This window comes from Rhamphochromis sp. 'chilingali' (genome assembly GCF_963969265.1).
Source record: "Rhamphochromis sp. 'chilingali' genome assembly, chromosome: 3".
NCBI classification, from domain to species: Eukaryota; Metazoa; Chordata; class Actinopteri; order Cichliformes; family Cichlidae; genus Rhamphochromis; species Rhamphochromis sp. 'chilingali'.
In genome coordinates, this window is record NC_137931.1 from 35784978 (window position 1) to 35801987 (window position 17010).

Below are 17010 nucleotides of genomic sequence, written 5' to 3' on the forward strand. Positions count from 1 at the left end.
TGGAGACAAACAGAACTTTGAGGGTGGTGAATATTCACCAAGCAGCCAAAGGTACGGATGCTGATGTTGCTGCTTGCGCAGGCAACCAAGAGGTTTTCTATAAACATCACTTAGTAATGTTTTCAGATCAAAAGTCCAAATATTCAGGTGTGACTAGCTCTGTAAGTTTTCACATTTAAATACATTTGTGTTCAGTTTCACAAAACACATTTATTTATTTATGCATTTCTTTTAGTTTTTTTAGGTGTTTTGTATAACAAGAATAAAAAGCATAAAGCATATATCAGATGGGTTATGCTCTTTATTTACCCTGCACTGCACCCCTGCTGCTGCTGCTCCATGTATTTAATGGCAGTGGCTATTTTTAGCTCTGAAAGAAACTCTTATGAGGAAGTAATAACCTGCAGCATGCGCTATAAATGTGCATTTCTCTTTCTACTGAGCCTCTTAACGCCAGGTGTGAATTCACACTTCTGTGAAGTGTGCTTTGGTTTCCTGATTCAGAGGGATGGAAAGGATGGGAAAATGAAGACAAGTCATCTCTGAGGGTTGTGCTGCATGGAAAAAAAAACAACATAAACGACATTTTGCACCGATCGGGAGTCGCCATAAAAGCTCAAACCGTCGATCATGTTTGTCAGAGTGCCGTAAAAACAACAGCGCTGTTCGTTTTATTGTGTCTGTCGTGAATACGAAGTCTTGTTTTCTCTCTCTGTGCAGGTGAGAGTGCGATGAGGAGAAGTTTCAGAGTGTGAGGCCATGGGCTGCACCTCGGCCAAGCAGGTGTCGGCCGTGCCCAGCGATGAGGAGGGACGCGGCAAGGCCTACAGCAACGGCGACGTCTTCACCGGTCAGTTTGCGAACGGATGTCAATAAAATCTTCACTGCTCCATTTCACTCAGTTGATTGCTCAGCGTGGACCCATTACCCCGCCTGCCCACACAATATACATCCTCATTGTTACAGCTCACGGTACTTCGGCGGAGTGTAAAGTTCTCCAATTCAGACAATAACTGTCAACACCGCCGCTTTTATTGGAGATGTCTGTGTTGACAGTTCGTGTAAGAGAGGAAGTAACCAGTTAGTGAGATGACGGCGTTGAGTCGTGTCCTTGGATGGGACCTGGCGTGTTCGTTCCATCTCCATATTGCTATTCTTGCGTTTTTATTAGAGTAGAACAACAGAGAAACGTCTTCTCGCTGACATCAAATGCTAAAAATGTAAAAAGTGAAGGTTTCTGAAACTGTAAATGGTAAACTGCTGTCACAAAGCAGACAAAGGCTATTTGATGGGCATCATGAGTCCATACTGCTTTGGTAACCAGCCAGAAAGGTTTGAAAACAGCTGGATTAGCTCAAAAGAACAACAGTTTTAACAATGCTCACTTTCTACAAATGTGTCTCCCAAACACGACCTAATTTTGTAGATTTGATTAATAAAAAATGCAGAGAGATTCATTAGTAATGAATATACTACAGTCCTTAGTTGCTCCCTTTGCTTTAGCAGCGTGTAGCCGGCTGTTGTGTAATGAGGGGCAGGAATAAAAGCTGGAGCCGGAGAGAGATGATGGGTGGCGGAGGGATTAACAGCGATTAAGAATTAGGAGCAACACTCTGGTATAGCTGCAGGCGGGTGAATGGATGTGGCAGATGATGATCCACAGGAGGTCCCCTCTCTCTGTCTATCTGTCATCCCCCTCTCCCTCTGATCTTTCTAACTCCTCTCCAGCCTCTCACCTCCTCCCTGTAACCCCTCTCTAACTCTGCTCCTGCCCTGTTTCGTGCTCCTCTCTGTTCTCTTTTGCCCTCTCGTCTCCCGCTTTGTCTTCTGAGCAGCGCCAGAACACGGCAAGGAGACATGAAGGAGAGCAATGAGATGAACATTTTTTTCCTTGAGAGAGGAAGAGAGTGACGTATTTTGGCGCTGCAGGCCTTTTTTTTTCTTTCTTCAATCTATTCTCAACTTCTGTGTCTTCCCGTCCCCCCTTTCAAGGCCTCGCTCTTCTCTTCCTTTTTCTCTCTGTCACACTATTTTGGGTCTCTGCACCCCCTTCTCCTCCCTCCTCCTTCTCTTCCTGCCTTCATCTCCCAGTGTTTCTCCCAGCTCTTTTCCTCTCTTCTTTGGCACAACATTAGGTCAGAACCTTGTGTCCTTTCACATCCCCTCCTCCTTCCTCCCTCTTAGTCCCATCCTATCCCCTAGTCTCACTGTCAGTTGGTTAAAGGGAAATCTGGAATGGCAGTGCATGGGTTGGACTACTATTTGAGTGTGTGTGGGGATATCTTTGTGGGGACCAAAAATTGGACAATTACAATACTTGTGGGGGCCAACAGCCCTTATGGGGACCACACATTTTAAGGCATTTTTGAGGCTCAAAATGTGGTTTTAGCGTCAGGGTTACATTTGGGTTATAGTTATATTTAGGGTAAGGGCTAGGGTTAGGCATTCATTTTTGATGGTTAGGTTAAGGGTAAGGGGCCAGGGAAAGCATTATGTCAATTAGATGTCCCCACAAGATATGAATATCCGAGGTGTGTGTGTGTGTGTGTGTGTGTGTGTGTGTGTGTGTGTGTGTGTGTGTGTGTGTGTGTGTGTGTGTGTGAAGGTAGAGATGGAAGTGACCTGGATTGTGCGGATTAGAGTTATCCCAGGCCTCAAAACCCCAAAAGCATCTCCCTTCTTAATGCCCCCCTTCCTTATCTTCACCCGCTTCGCGTGCACATCTTTCTGCTGTCGCTGTCGTCACATACTGTGCAGTCATTCTTTCCCACTCGACTCGCCGCCCTTTACAACCACTGCCAAACTGGCTCGCAGCATCCGGTTTACTTCTCATGACTTAGGCGGAAAACACTGGTCGGCTCTGGTCAGCCTACGCACACAAGTGTAACCCCAGCGGGCTGCGCGTCGGTGTGTTTGTATTCACGTATGCGCTGATGTTTTCATATCAGTGTGCTCAGTTAGACAGTAAGCCCTATTCATGCTCATGCAGATCTGCCTCCAACAGATTGTCTGGCAATCAGTCTGTCCTTGTGCCCTCTGTGTGCGTGAGTGTGTATTTGTATGTCCCAGATATTCAGACTCCGGCCGCTAACCCTAACCAACCCCCCAAATGCCCTGCCCTCCCCAACCCTCTCTCAGTCGCTCTCACACAATAACCGGAAAAGGCTCAGCTCCATTACACAAACGCTGAGGGGACGACGAGGGAAAATAGCAACACTCTCCACAACATCGTGCTGCTGATGTCTGTAATAATTACAGTCAGAGGAGATTAGAGTGGAGATAGCAAGTATATCTGATTGTATATGTGGCAGCTCAACATTTATAGAAAACAAGGCGGTGTGCAGTTTCAGTGTTTATCTCAGTTTTTGTGCTGAAAGGTTCGACTGTCTCACTGAATGAACACGTTACTGTCCTTCTGTGCCACAAGCAGACAACGCTACAATCACTTCCTGGGAGTAAAACGGGATTGCTCAGAAATTATTGTTCAAAGAAACTCGGGGCTTTCTTTATCGGACTGCCGAATGAGAATCAGACCTTGGAAATATTATCGCAGATGAAAAAAACAAAACAGACCAGTTCCTTTCTTGAATTAACCGATTGTGCCGTCGGTTCCCTGTTAAACTCGAGGAACACAAAACACAGCTGACAGCCCAAAGTCACAAAGGACATCGTTTCTGTGTACGTTGCGTGCCGAGTGAAAACGACTCCTCTCTGGGGCAGCGCACAGACCTGAAGGTCACCGGTTCAATCCCTGGGATGGAAAGATAGACTTGGAACCAGAGGTGAGAGCAGCATTAGAAATGAATCCATCAGAGGGGCAGCTCAGAGTCAGAGAGGCAGAAATGGGTTGCACATGTGCAGCAGAGGCAGAGAGGATGATGAAGAAGATTCATGGATGTAGTGAAGGAGGACATGCAGAGGGTCAGTGTGACAGAGGTGGATGCTGGGATGGGGGCAGACGGTCTGCTGTGACGACCACTTATGGAAAAGAAGGAGGAGAAGAAGGTTTTCAGTATTATGAAGGCAGTTCACTTCTTGCTGGTATACATCGCAATGTTAACTTCTGCTGCAGACACAACCTGCTGCAGAGCAGGCTGCGACCTGGAAAGATGCCTCAGACCTCAGTGTGCTGAGAGTAAGAGGAAGTTTTTAAAGTATTGTCTTTCCCTGACGCACATTAGTAGAAAAATAGATTTCTACTAATTTTATCCTCCCTATCAGCTCTAATATCTGAAAACAAGGCACCTATGTTTGTACTTGTTGACCTTTATATCACATTTGCATGTGCACTAGGCTGACATTTGAATTGTGCTTTTATACTTGTTCTGTACCTGCTCTCACACTCTCGGGGCTGCAGCTGAGAGATTTTAAAAACCGACACTGTCTTCCGCATATCTGAACACGGATTTCATCTGTCAGATTTTCCCGAGTCTCAGTGAACTCAGTGATGTAATACTAATCAGTTCAATTACACTCCTTCCTTTAAACTTTACAAATGCACCAGCTCTTTGTAGTGATGATCATCCGTACAGAGCTTTTAAACACTGCTCATCTGTCCGTTTTTTCAACTGGTCTGCTGACAATAGGCCTGTCTGTGGTTCTGGTGAATCATACAGCACCGCCTCCGTCATGTGAACGTGATCATTGAGAAACCAGAGGTTAACTTGGGTTGATAATGACCTTTGTGTGACCCCTGACAGCAGATGTTGGGTTAAATGGACCTTGATTTTAAAGGTATGTTGCGTTTTTAATAGAGGGCTCATCAGCAGCTCAGTGGTTAAGTGGGACTGTGTTCAGAGGGGAGGCAAAAAAAACCTGATTCATTCAGTGATCTTCAGAAGCCACAAGCTCCACAGCTGATTACAGAAGTTGAACTAAAGAGGAAGCTAACTCAGAGTCATGCACAGACAGCTCAAATACAGTCCAGCCCTGTGCTGACCTGTTGTTCCTTTCCTCATTTTCTACTGTTAAAATGGTGGATGGTCATACCGACCTTGGTACCAACCACCTGCGGCTGAAATCTTCTGTGAAAGGCAGCCAATCAGAAAGCAGGTTGGTTTAAAGTATGTCCTGAGGTCCAGTATAAGATAAATAAAGATTGTTTTAAGCAGAAAATCACAGGAAGCTACTCTGGAGTCCAACAACAAAATTTGTGGAGCTGGAAATGAGCATTTAAGTGTCTGTGTATGCATATCTGCTCCCATGCACTTCATCATCACGATCATCACTTTATTTCCAAAGCACTTAAAAACAACATAAGTGCTGTAGAAAAAAATGAGAGATCAAGTGTAAAACATTGAATCAGCTACAAGTTCATTCATAAATGCCAGATTTGAAATAGTACTACGCTAAAATCTGAGTTATGTGCTCTTGTTTGCTTTTCTGGCACAATTTCACCTACGTCCCAGGTGCATGGAGAAGTTATTAGGTTACCAGACCAACGCGTTTCGGCTTCATCATGACCCCGATGAAGGCCACAAGCCGACAGGGTCGTGAAAATCGTGCAGCAGCGTTTTTGTAACGGGTGTAGACGTGAGAGGGAGGCAGAGTAACAATAATCCAGACGAGAGGTGATGCCTTTAGGTGGGATCTAGACAGGATGGGCTTGATTTTTGACAGCTGCCTCAACTGAAAGCACTTAAAAACAGGGAGGACTCGACTTGCATGTGGCGGTTAAGTTTTAGGCTGGGGTCCATTTTCACACCTAAATTAGTGATGCTGGATTTTTCATGTATGGCCAAGGAGGAAAAGTCAAAGGTAGGGATACAGCTGGAGCTACTGGATTTAAAAAGCATGACCCCAATCTTTTTTTTCCTTTAAAATTAAGGAAATTCGGTGCCATCCACCCCCTGATGTCACTGGGATAATCAAGGAGAGGCTCTAATGCACACAAGAAGTGTTTAAGCTCTTTATGCATACAGGAGGTCTCATCCGTATGTAAGAGTTCTCTGAAAGTCGTGTTTATGCAGTAAAGTTTACTTATTGAATCCATCAGCTCAGCTCGCAGATGAGCAGAGAGCCTGCGCTAATCTTCTCCGCTTGTAACTTTCTCGTTACGACAGATCAGACGAGAGCCTTCATCAAACAAAAGCATGATCTGTCTCAGTGTTGGATATTTCTGAGAAGCTGTCCCAACACTGCAAATTCCACTTAATGTTTTTATTTCTTTTTACGTGAAGTTTGACTGTTTTCACACAGATGAGACTTTCCTCAGGTTCCTTTCATCTTGGAAGAGTTTTAGTGACAGTGAGAGACAAGCTGTAACTGACTTTCATTTGTGAGCAGCTGTGTCAGTCTCTGGAAACACATATCGGCACCCGGCGTGTCTCCTGCATCTCTTACTTACTTTACTGATTAATCATGAGTCAATAACTTTTATTAGTTGTGTTATCAGTTTGCTATTTCGGTGATAATGTGTGGGAGTATTACTCAGAGATGAGATATCAGAGTATCTTTTTGGCATTTTAATAAACACGTAAGGGCTCTGAGTCAGTCGTGACCTCTCAGTCTAATCTAATACGGACATCTAATTAGCCAATCACATGGCAGGAACTCAGGGCACTGAGGCGTGTAGACATTTTCAAGATGTCCTGAAGTTCAGACTAATTGCCAGGGTGGGGAAGGAAGGTGATTTTAAGTGACTGTAAATGTAGTTGTTGGTGTGAGTGCTTCAGATACTGTTGCTCTGCTGGGATTTTCCGACGTGGCCGTCTCCGCCGTCACAGAGATGATATGATTCGACTGGTTTGGCTGCTTTGAGCTGAAGGAAGGCAACAATAACTCAAATAACCACTCATTACAAACTAGGTGTGCAGAAGAACATCTCTGAATCCGTAGCATGTTGAAGCTTGAAGCACATGGGCTGCAACGGCTCCTGTGAGCTACATACAGGAAAGTGAAGCTGCAGTCTGCACCAGCTCACCCAGCTAACATTCACACATTCACACTTCAGTTGTTGTATGCAGACTGGAGTCAAACCACCAACTTTCCGATTAGTAGGCAACCTGCTCTACCACCTGAGCTAAAGCCACCCCAGGCTTTCTGACGCTGATGCTTTGAGTAGAAAAGCTCTATGTAAGAGCCAGTCCACACCGTACCCATCTTCCGACAGCTCAGATAGTCTCAAACTGGTTTGTTCGTGATGATGAATCTGATCCAATAGAGCAACTTTAGGATGCGGTAAACGTCATGGATGCAGCAGCTGTCAGGGATGTTTCCAGCAGTGTGCTGAATCTGTGCCATAAAGTATAAAGATGGTTCTGAAGCATTAGCAAGGTGTTGCCTAATGTGTTCCCACAGCCAGTGCTTTAGTTCAGTTGTAGTTAACTGTATAACCTTCCTCCGATAGTTCAGTGACTCCAGCTGAAATGTTAAACGGGCCTTGCAGTAATAAACTGTTTGAGATCGTTCTCTTCCTGCTTTTCATCATTTTATCCCTGCCGGCAAGATTTCTGTTCAAAATATCATAAACAATTATTTTTCTCTCTTCTCCTTTCAAAGCTGATAGTCATTTCATTGGAGCGATGGTTGGTGTGTGTGCGCCTGTTTAGAGATGAGGGTTCGCGTTCAGGTGTGAGTGTCACGGCCAGACCGATGATGGCTTGTAGCCAGGCTGGCTGAGAGGGAGGACACACAGCAGGAAGGACAGAGTGACATAGCCACAGGACAGGCCAGCGAGAGCTATGAGAGCAGACACACACACACACACACGCTTAAATAAGGCGATTTAAATGACTCATACCCAAACAAACACTGCACTCGCATGAAATGACAAACGTGCTGATTCAAAGACGTTTCCATTTCTATCTGCAATGAAACATGCTTGTGCACACACACACATGTGAACACACGCGCACACACACTCTGACTGCTGGTATCTTAAGGTCAGCGCGGAGCACCGCTCTGTAATCAGAGATGTGAACGACGTCCACATCACAAAATCGCGGCTTCTCAAAATAGTTCTTCCCTTTCATCTCTCCCCTCTCCGACGGGCTCCCTCCCTCTCACCCAAAGCGAGCCCAGCATCGATGTGACGAAACACCCATGTCATCTCTTGTGACACAGCGTGCCACGCGCACGCACGCACGCTTCACATACAACTCGCGCAGCGTGACCACTTTCTTTGCTCCTATCTAAATCGAAGCAAAGTCTGTGATGTGATGACTCTTGATTGGTGCAAGCTGGGTCACTTTGATCTGTCTACCGTTTATCGTCGCGTTCAGCTGCCATCCTGTGACAGAAGCAGAACATTCAAACACTTTAACCTCTCAGGCTGCAGCTCACCCAAATTATAATGCCACATGCTCCTCAATGCTTGCTTTAAAATTCCAGTTTAGGCTGATTTAGTGTAAATCCAGCAGCTGCTGCTAATTTTACCCCCTCTGTTCGTTTGTCTCTGCCCTAAAAAAACAGATTATATAGCTTGAAATTGATGCTGTTGCCCCTCTGCCATCAGGAGAGCAGAGGAAATAGCTCTTAGTACTGTTTCCTACAGTAGCACCGTATGCACTTGTGTTTACAGAGCAGACCTGAGCTCGGTGAGCCTGTGCTGTGTTACAGCGCCGTATGTGTGTGTTTGTCGGCATGTTCAGACAGGAGCTGCTTTGCTCCGACTCGTTTACATTCCTGAGACAAACAGCAGAAAAGGAGCTGGCATTTGTTTCTCTCGTCTCTTTCTCTTCATCTCTGCCAGCGTTCTCTCTTTCTCTCGCTAATTATTTCGGCTCTAAAGACACACGTGCGCGATGTAAAAACACAGGTGATCGTGGGCTTAAGCACACATCAGGTTAGGAGTTGGGCGAACCCTTCAGCCGGGTACGCGGGGGCACAGACGGACGTCACGCCGACAGACACACTGCAGAGAGAGCGTGGGGGCAAAATACAAAGTGTGTAAGAGATAAAGCCACTGGTACTTATCGCCTTCTCAGCTGCTTTATCAGTTACGAGGTAGTCAGCAGAGCTTGTGTTGTTGCTCAAGGTTAGGCGGGGCTCGGGGTTACGCAAATGTGCCGTACATATCATTTCACGTTACGGTCACTCTTATTAAGAGCTTGTCTAAAGGTCCTAAAACCATTCCAATGCGTCCCACATCACTGATCATTAATAATCATCAATAAACATGATAAACACATGGCTGGCAGTAGGCCTCATCATACTGGAACTGTACAGTGTGTTCACTTTGGTCTTTAAAGGCTCATTAATGTCATCTAAAATACAACAAGAAGCAGCCAGAGAGCACAAACATCCGCCCAGGCAGCTCGCTCTCTGGGCACTGTGTACTTTTAAGGGAATAGTAGAGTATCTTCCATATATTCATGTGCATATAGTACACATGTAGCATTCACTCCATCGGTTACACATTTAGTAATTGTACATTTATTGAAACGGTTCTAATCTGTTACTGTTATGTGTCTAAAAAAAGTCATAATAAAGTAACACGATCCCTGTGTGACATTCCCTGTAAGCATGTTGTCAGTGCAACATTTAAATAACTCAGGTCCTGACCTTCAGATCAGTCTGTTCACCATAAAGGAGGGTCAGAGGTCAAATCTGACATTTGAAATCTTACTTTTTATATTTTGACCATACAGGGAGTGCAGAATTATTAGGCAAATGAGTATTTTGTCCACATCATCCTCTTCATGCATCTTGTCTTACTCCAAGCTGTATAGGCTCGAAAGCCTACTACCAATTAAGCATATTAGGTGATGTGCATCTCTGTAATGAGAAGGGGTGTGGTCTAATGACATCAACACCCTATATCAGGTGTGCATAATTATTAGGCAACGTCCTTTCCTTTGGCAAAATGGGTCAAAAGAAGGACTTGACAGGCTCAGAAAAGTCAAAAATAGTGAGATATCTTGCAGAGGGATGCAGCAGTCTCAAAATTGCAAAGCTTCTGAAGCGTGATCATCGAACAATCAAGCGTTTCATTCAAAATAGTCAACAGGGTCGCAAGAAGCGTGTGGAAAAACCAAGGCGCAAAATAACTGCCCATGAACTGAGAAAAGTCAAGCGTGCAGCTGCCAAGATGCCACTTGCCACCAGTTTGGCCATATTTCAGAGCTGCAACATCACTGGAGTGCCCAAAAGCACAAGGTGTGCAATACTCAGAGACATGGCCAAGGTAAGAAAGGCTGAAAGACGACCACCACTGAACAAGACACACAAGCTGAAACGTCAAGACTGGGCCAAGAAATATCTCAAGACTGATTTTTCTAAGGTTTTATGGACTGATGAAACGAGAGTGAGTCTTGATGGGCCAGATGGATGGGCCCGTGGCTGGATTGGTAAAGGGCAGAGAGCTCCAGTCCCACTCAGACGCCAGCAAGGTGGAGGTGGAGTACTGGTTTGGGCTGGTATCATCAAAGATGAGCTTGTGGGGCCTTTTCGGGTTGAGGATGGAGTCAAGCTCAACTCCCAGTCCTACTGCCAGTTTCTGGAAGACACCTTCTTCAAGCAGTGGTACAGGAAGAAGTCTGCATCCTTCAAGAAAAACATGATTTTCATGCAGGACAATGCTCCATCACACGCGTCCAAGTACTCCACAGCGTGGCTGGCAAGAAAGGGTATAAAAGAAGAAAAACTAATGACATGGCCACCTTGTTCACCTGATCTGAACCCCATTGAGAACCTGTGGTCCATCATCAAATGTGAGATTTACAAGGAGGGAAAACAGTACACCTCTCTGAACAGTGTCTGGGAGGCTGTGGTTGCTGCTGCACGCAATGTTGATGGTGAACAGATCAAAACACTGACAGAATCCATGGATGGCAGGCTTTTGAGTGTCCTTGCAAAGAAAGGTGGCTATATTGGTCGCTGATTTGTTTTTGTTTTGTTTTTGAATGTCAGAAATGTATATTTGTGAATGTGGAGATGTTATATTGGTTTCACTGGTAAAAATAAATAATTGAAATGGGTATATATTTGTTTTTTGTTAAGTTGCCTAATAATTATGCACAGTAATAGTCACCTGCACACACAGATATCCCCCTAAAATAGCTAAAACTAAAAACAAACTACAAACTACTTCCAAAAACATTCAGCTTTGATATTAATGAGTTTTTTGGGTTCATTGAGAACATGGTTGTTGTTCAATAACAAAATTATTCCTCAAAAATACAACTTTCCTAATAATTCTGCACTCCCTGTATGCACACGTTCTAAGGCTTTTTGTCAGTTTTCATGACAAAATCATGAAGTTGACCTTGAAGGCCTCGATGGACACGAGCCAGGTTGTAAACACGACCCCGCTCTACGCCCCCCACAAAGTTTGATCACATGGCATTCAAAACTCTTCAAGCGATCGCGTTCGTGGACACAGTGAAAACCAGAAACAGAACCACCCGAGTGGAAGTCATAAAGGACTGTGATATTTGTTTATGGACTTAATGATAAGATCCGTAATGAGTATCGGCTGTCGATCGTTAGTTTGCACAGTTTGCACTTGTGTGGGTTGACTGTGTGCATCGCGATATCTTGGCTGTTCTTGGGCTAATCATCGGGGCTCGGACGGTATCGGGAAAATAACTTTGGATGATTTATTGCCCTGAGTCTGAGCTGTGGGCTTGATTGAGGCCAGACGTTCTGGGCGCGGTGGTTGAACCGTGCAGATGGTTGCGCCGTTTGGTGATGGCCAACGCTCTTGCTGCCTCTGAGTTTGTCTTAACTGTCTTAACCGTCTAAGCTGTCCATGAAGCCCAGAAGCTGTTTAACTGATCTTAAATCCCCTGCAGCTTACTCCTCCTTATCGCCTCTTTTTTCTTCCCCCCCCTTTTCATCTCCTCTCATTTCACATACCCACTACTCACTTATTCTCCCTCGGTGTCTGCCCGTCGTTGCTTTCTCTCTCATCAGATGAATTGCTGTAGCTAAAATGGAAACTTGTGTCCTCCTGCTTATCCCTCAGCTGTCATCTCCACTTTTCAGTACACCCCATCAGGTCATAGTTATCAGATTACCTTGAACCAATTATAACAACAATCAATGGAATAGTCGCTGGCCATGTTGCTGTTGCAGCGAGGTTACAGTAAGGCTGACGAGCCGTTCTTAAACTATTTCTGAAAGGAATTTGGTCCCTGTTTCTTCTGATAAATGCAACTTATTGTTCTTTCCTCCCTCCTTTAATCATCCCTCATTCTCTCTCTTTCCAGACGAATACAAGAAGGGAGTGGAGGAGGTGAAGTACATGAGAGGGGATGAAAACCGAGTGAATGCACGCAACCAGGAGAACCTGGTGAGACACACAAACACGCACACACCATCCGCTGACAGCCTGTTATCGGCTCACAGACTCGCAGACCTTTTCCTGACAGTCCATCAGATGAGGCGAACAGACTGCTGTTTGTGTCCAGAGGCGGCTCCATCAGCCTGACCAGCCTGCACGCACACACACATTGTCTTAGTGCAAAAAACACACACAAAACTTGCCTCGCATGCAGGTAGAAACAACATGAGGCGTGTGTGGAATGTGTGGGCTGATCGCTCGGTTGGTTTCACTCCCTCCTGCAAAACTTTTAGGTCTTCAGTGGTGCAAAGACGTACTATATCGTGACTGGGAAAGTCATTCTGCTTCAGAAATTTGCAGAACAGCTTCCCTGTTACATAATAATGTTTGGATGCATTATTCCTCAAAAGGTGAAACTTGCAAAAACAGGTTTTTATCCTCTCCAGATCACTAACTGACTGAAAAGAATGAGCGTCATGTAAATTAGGTCTGCCTTCATATTCAGGTTCACGTTATTTTATTTTACCTGTAGGTAGTTTTGGTCTGCAGTCATGAGTCATACTGTCTCACATGCGCATTTTCAGTACAGACACACACAACAGATAAGGACTGTATTCAATGCAGTTTTATTTATATAGCGCCAAATGAGTTGTTGTAAGACACAAGCTGCGTTTTTACATAGCCCGGTCCGTCTGCCGTTTGCGGTCTGACCAGCATCCGTGTAGCTGCTTGCTCTCACAAAGTAATCCTCACTCAGAGACTCAGAGGTGGAAAATGCATGATGCGGAAACACAGCAGGAAACGCATGCATGGTGATCAACCTTCATCAGAGCCGATAATCAGTTTTATTAGGCATACATACATTATGCCTCTTTCCCGTGTCCCACGCCCGTCACGCAGTGCCGTCTGGGTGAGGATTGTAATTTGATAATCCAGGTTTGATGTGACATTTGCTTCCAGTGATGTAGCTGTTTGTTTTAAACGTATCTATCAGCTGATAATGAAAACTAATGGTGTGCATGTGCGTGCGTTTTCAGGAGAAGAGTAATGTCCAGCACAAGGGCAAACAGCAGAAAGAGGTTCCTGCACCAAACATCAAATCCAAGTAAGTCATGAGTAGCGGGTTTAATCTCGTAAACATGCAGTGGGAATAAATAATAACATCTATTCTTTATGGGCAACTTCGGTAATTTGAATGACAAATGTCAAAGGTACAGTTTGCTCACATTACGTAATATATTTTCTTTTTGTTATGTGACAGAGGAAGCCACAGTTTCTCTTTCTGTTTCCACGCTGATTTCGTCTGTTTTCAACGTTCAAAATGAACTGTTGAGCCGGAGGTTCTTAAACTGTGGCGGGGGCCCCCTCTCAGAGCCATGCAGCCAGTAGAAAGGGGACCTAGAAAAATGTGAAATAATCTTGCGAATGAAAAATAAGCCGAAGTTATCAGGCTGAACGTTATTTCACTCGAATTCAAGCCGGAGCCTTTTTATTCTGACGAGTTCTAATGAAAACAAACAGAAATGATTATTGAAGCGCGTCTGAATCTGGCTGAACTGATGCGTTCATAAGCGGCTGCTTCCATTAAGTTGTCACCTCAGTATGTTAATGTTATGACGTGAAGCGAGCGATATTTTGTGTCTGGCTTTTGTAATCCTGCCTCGTGGCCGGCCCCCGCTGCATGCATGTTGATGAGCCTCTGCGTGCGTACATCACGGCTGCTGCCGGCTGCAGTCTTTAGTCTTTTGCTGCATTAATTCTTTATTAAATGATCTTTTAAAATCCTCCAAACAGAACTGTTTCTCACACTGCGGTGAGGGATGTGTATGCGTGTCTGTGCTGTATATGTGTGTGGGGGGGTTGTAATGGAAAATTCTCATGATGTATTTGTTGCCTCCCCCCTCCTCCTCATCTCCATCCTCCAACTTCCTCTCCCCCCCTCTCTAACTTTTCCATTTGTGTCTGTGTCTCTCAGCATTCACACGTCAGAAAGCCAGCAGGAATTTTTCAGGATGCTGGATGAGAAGATTGAGAAGGTGAGGAGGCCGGAAGTGGGGTTTGTTGGGGAGGGTTGCAGTGAAGGAGGGGCAGGGCATTTAAAATAACAGCTGGATCCTAAACCATTAAACATCTCCCTCACTGAGGGGGAGGAACAGGTGATCGCCACGGTGATGAGCGCTCGCTGCTCTTAGTCTGCCTCTTGAATTACGCTGCAAGCTCATAAACAGTCAGAAGCACCCAAAGTGAAATGAGTAATCCTCGATTCAGCTTCGCTATGACGGATTAAAATTTTCACCTCGGCCTTGAAACGTGGATGAGGAAATGTAGCTACAGCGTGAAGATAGTAAAATGTTGGTGTATTCGATATATTTCAAACATCTGGAGTTGATTCCAGGAGTTGCGAATAAAAGTTGCATCCTGGGACCTGTTTTGGTTGCAGCTGAAATCGGAGAGTACGTCCATGTAGGTTTTTGGTCACCGTGGTCTTTTTCAAAGGCGTTCCTTCTCATCCATCAGACCCCAAGGAGCCTCTTGGATGAGAGGTGGAACATTTTTTTAAATAACGTAAAGAAGTGCAGTCATCTTCGCTTTTAAACTGTTATGAAACTTGGAGAAGTTTGAATGTTCCCTGCAAATTATGAGTGACCAAATCACGGGGAGGTGCAACTGCCAGCAACCGCTCTGCAACCGGTCTCTAGGCCTGTGTGACGGGGACCTAAAATCAGACTGGATGTTGCCTCCAAACAGTCACAGCTATTATGGTCTGTGACTGCAGTGTGTGTAGTTAAAGCCGTGTTCCAGCCATGCCACAGATTTAATGCGATTCTATAAATCAGCTCTGTGACTTGTTTGACGTCAACAGAGAGCTACACAAATGAGAATGACGGCGAATGCTGGAGGAAAAAACAGATTTCCAGATGAATGATAGTGATACTTGCTGCAGAGTCTGATGGATAGGGTTACATGATGGATTTTTACTAGGCTGCTGTTTTCTTGTATAAATGCAATCGGGTCATAATATGTTAATGTGGCCCAAAAATAAAGCCCGTTAACAGAGCTTTAATTACTGTCTGGTGTTTTAATCAAAACATTATGAGTGCAATCTGCAAATCTGAAAAAAGAAAACATATCTGTCACATTAACGTTGAAGTAAAAGTCTTTTAATTTGAAAAGCATCATTACTATAAAGTAATACAGAGTGGAAATATTACAGTACTGCACTCGGCGTCCTTCTGAGGCATCCTGTGATTTCAGAGCTTTTTTGAGGAGAGTTGGAGAAGCTCTGCAGAGGAAAGGAGAGCAGCTAGTTTAGCCCACCTTTGAGCACTTTATCGGGTGCCTGCAGACTGATGGTGGTCTGTGTAAATGAGGTGGTGTAACAGGTGTCGGCTCTTCTCATAGTCATGCTTTTGTTTGCAGGGACGAGACTACTGTTCGGAGGAGGAGGAGGAGGAAGATGGGACATAGCACAGAGGCCCCCAGGAGTCACCCCCACAGAGAGCCTCACCGTGTGTGTGTGTGTGTGTGTGCGTGTGCCTGAGAGAGCGCTAAATCAGTGTTTGACCAATGGGGTGTTGACAGGACACTTTATGTTGGTATGATTTTGTGAGTTGTTGAACATGTGGCAAAGATAATACTTTAAATACAAGCGAAAGAGTGGGGGATGCTTGAGACAGAGAGAGAGAATGGCATAAAGAAAACTTTCTTCAGAGACTATACACAGCCCTCCTTACTTAGCGCCTCACCCCTTCAGGCCCCGGGTGGACAGATGGAGGTGGCGAGGGATGAAGTGACAGGCAGATGAAAGGAGGGAGGGATGGAGGATGACGCAGTGACGGATGTGCACACATCGCGTGAACTCTCCTCTGACGGGTTGGGCACGGCCGTTTCCTCGAGCTGGATAAAGGCGGCTTCGCAGGCCTCCATCTGTCCTCCTGTCTGTCTGTCTGTCTGTCTGTCTATATTTAACCTCTGCAATTGGACAAAAGAACTTCCCAAATACGGAGGCCCAGGAAGGAGGAACATGTTGGTGGGTGTCTCGAGATGCACGAGTGGAGAAGAAAGAGCGCAGGGAAGGAGATATCTAACACTACCAGGATCCACACTGAACTCTTTGGCCTGCCTGGCTACAGTCAGGCTGGCCTGGGCCGCGGCAGCCTGAGAGAACGGGTGAGGGAGGAAGAGGGAAGGCGGAGAAAGGGGGGAATATTTTGGGGATATTTTAATAAGAGAGAATATGGAGCGAGCTGGTGATTTGAAACTCAACTCCTCCTGCCTTGAAGTCAAGGACCCTGTTTTTGTTTTTTGTTTTTGTTTTTTATTCTGTTCCAGCCAATCATTCACTCAAGCCCTTCCCTTCCATGATGTTCTTTTCTTCAGTTTGTTTTACTCTTGGCTTCCATCGTAGTGTATCCTCATCAAAGCCATTATCGCCCTCACCGCCACAGCAATCAGAGTGAAGCTGCATAATTCACCGCATCTGTGTCTCAACCCAATCCGTCCTCCACCTTTTACCAGAACCTGGCAGAGCCGTGCTAACGTGCACGTGCAGTCTATTCTTGTACATATGGTAGCACACACGCATTCCAGCACACGTTCGGCGTATCGATATGAGTCACTCAAACACATTAATGTGTTCTCCTCATTTCACCAGCAGACTGTCATGTGCATCAGTCAGAGGTGTTCCATGTAGCTCCACATTTCTGCTTTGGCTGAGTGTTCACACACACACGCGCACACACACACACACACACACTGGCACTGAAGCAGCAAACTGGGCTGAG

The 17010-nt window shown here is 45.3% G+C and overlaps 1 protein-coding gene across 1 annotated transcript; it reads left to right on the forward strand.

Moving 5' to 3' along the window:
- Nucleotides 1-759: 759 nt before the first annotated feature.
- Nucleotides 760-15694, forward strand: LOC308393711 (uncharacterized protein C1orf21 homolog; the record flags this gene model as incomplete). Its single annotated transcript, XM_080877669.1, has 5 exons — nt 760-850; nt 12153-12235; nt 13264-13331; nt 14202-14262; nt 15647-15694. 5 exons carry the CDS (start codon nt 760-762, stop codon nt 15692-15694), a joined length of 351 nt encoding a protein of 116 aa, XP_080733795.1.
- Nucleotides 15695-17010: the final 1316 nt, after the last annotated feature.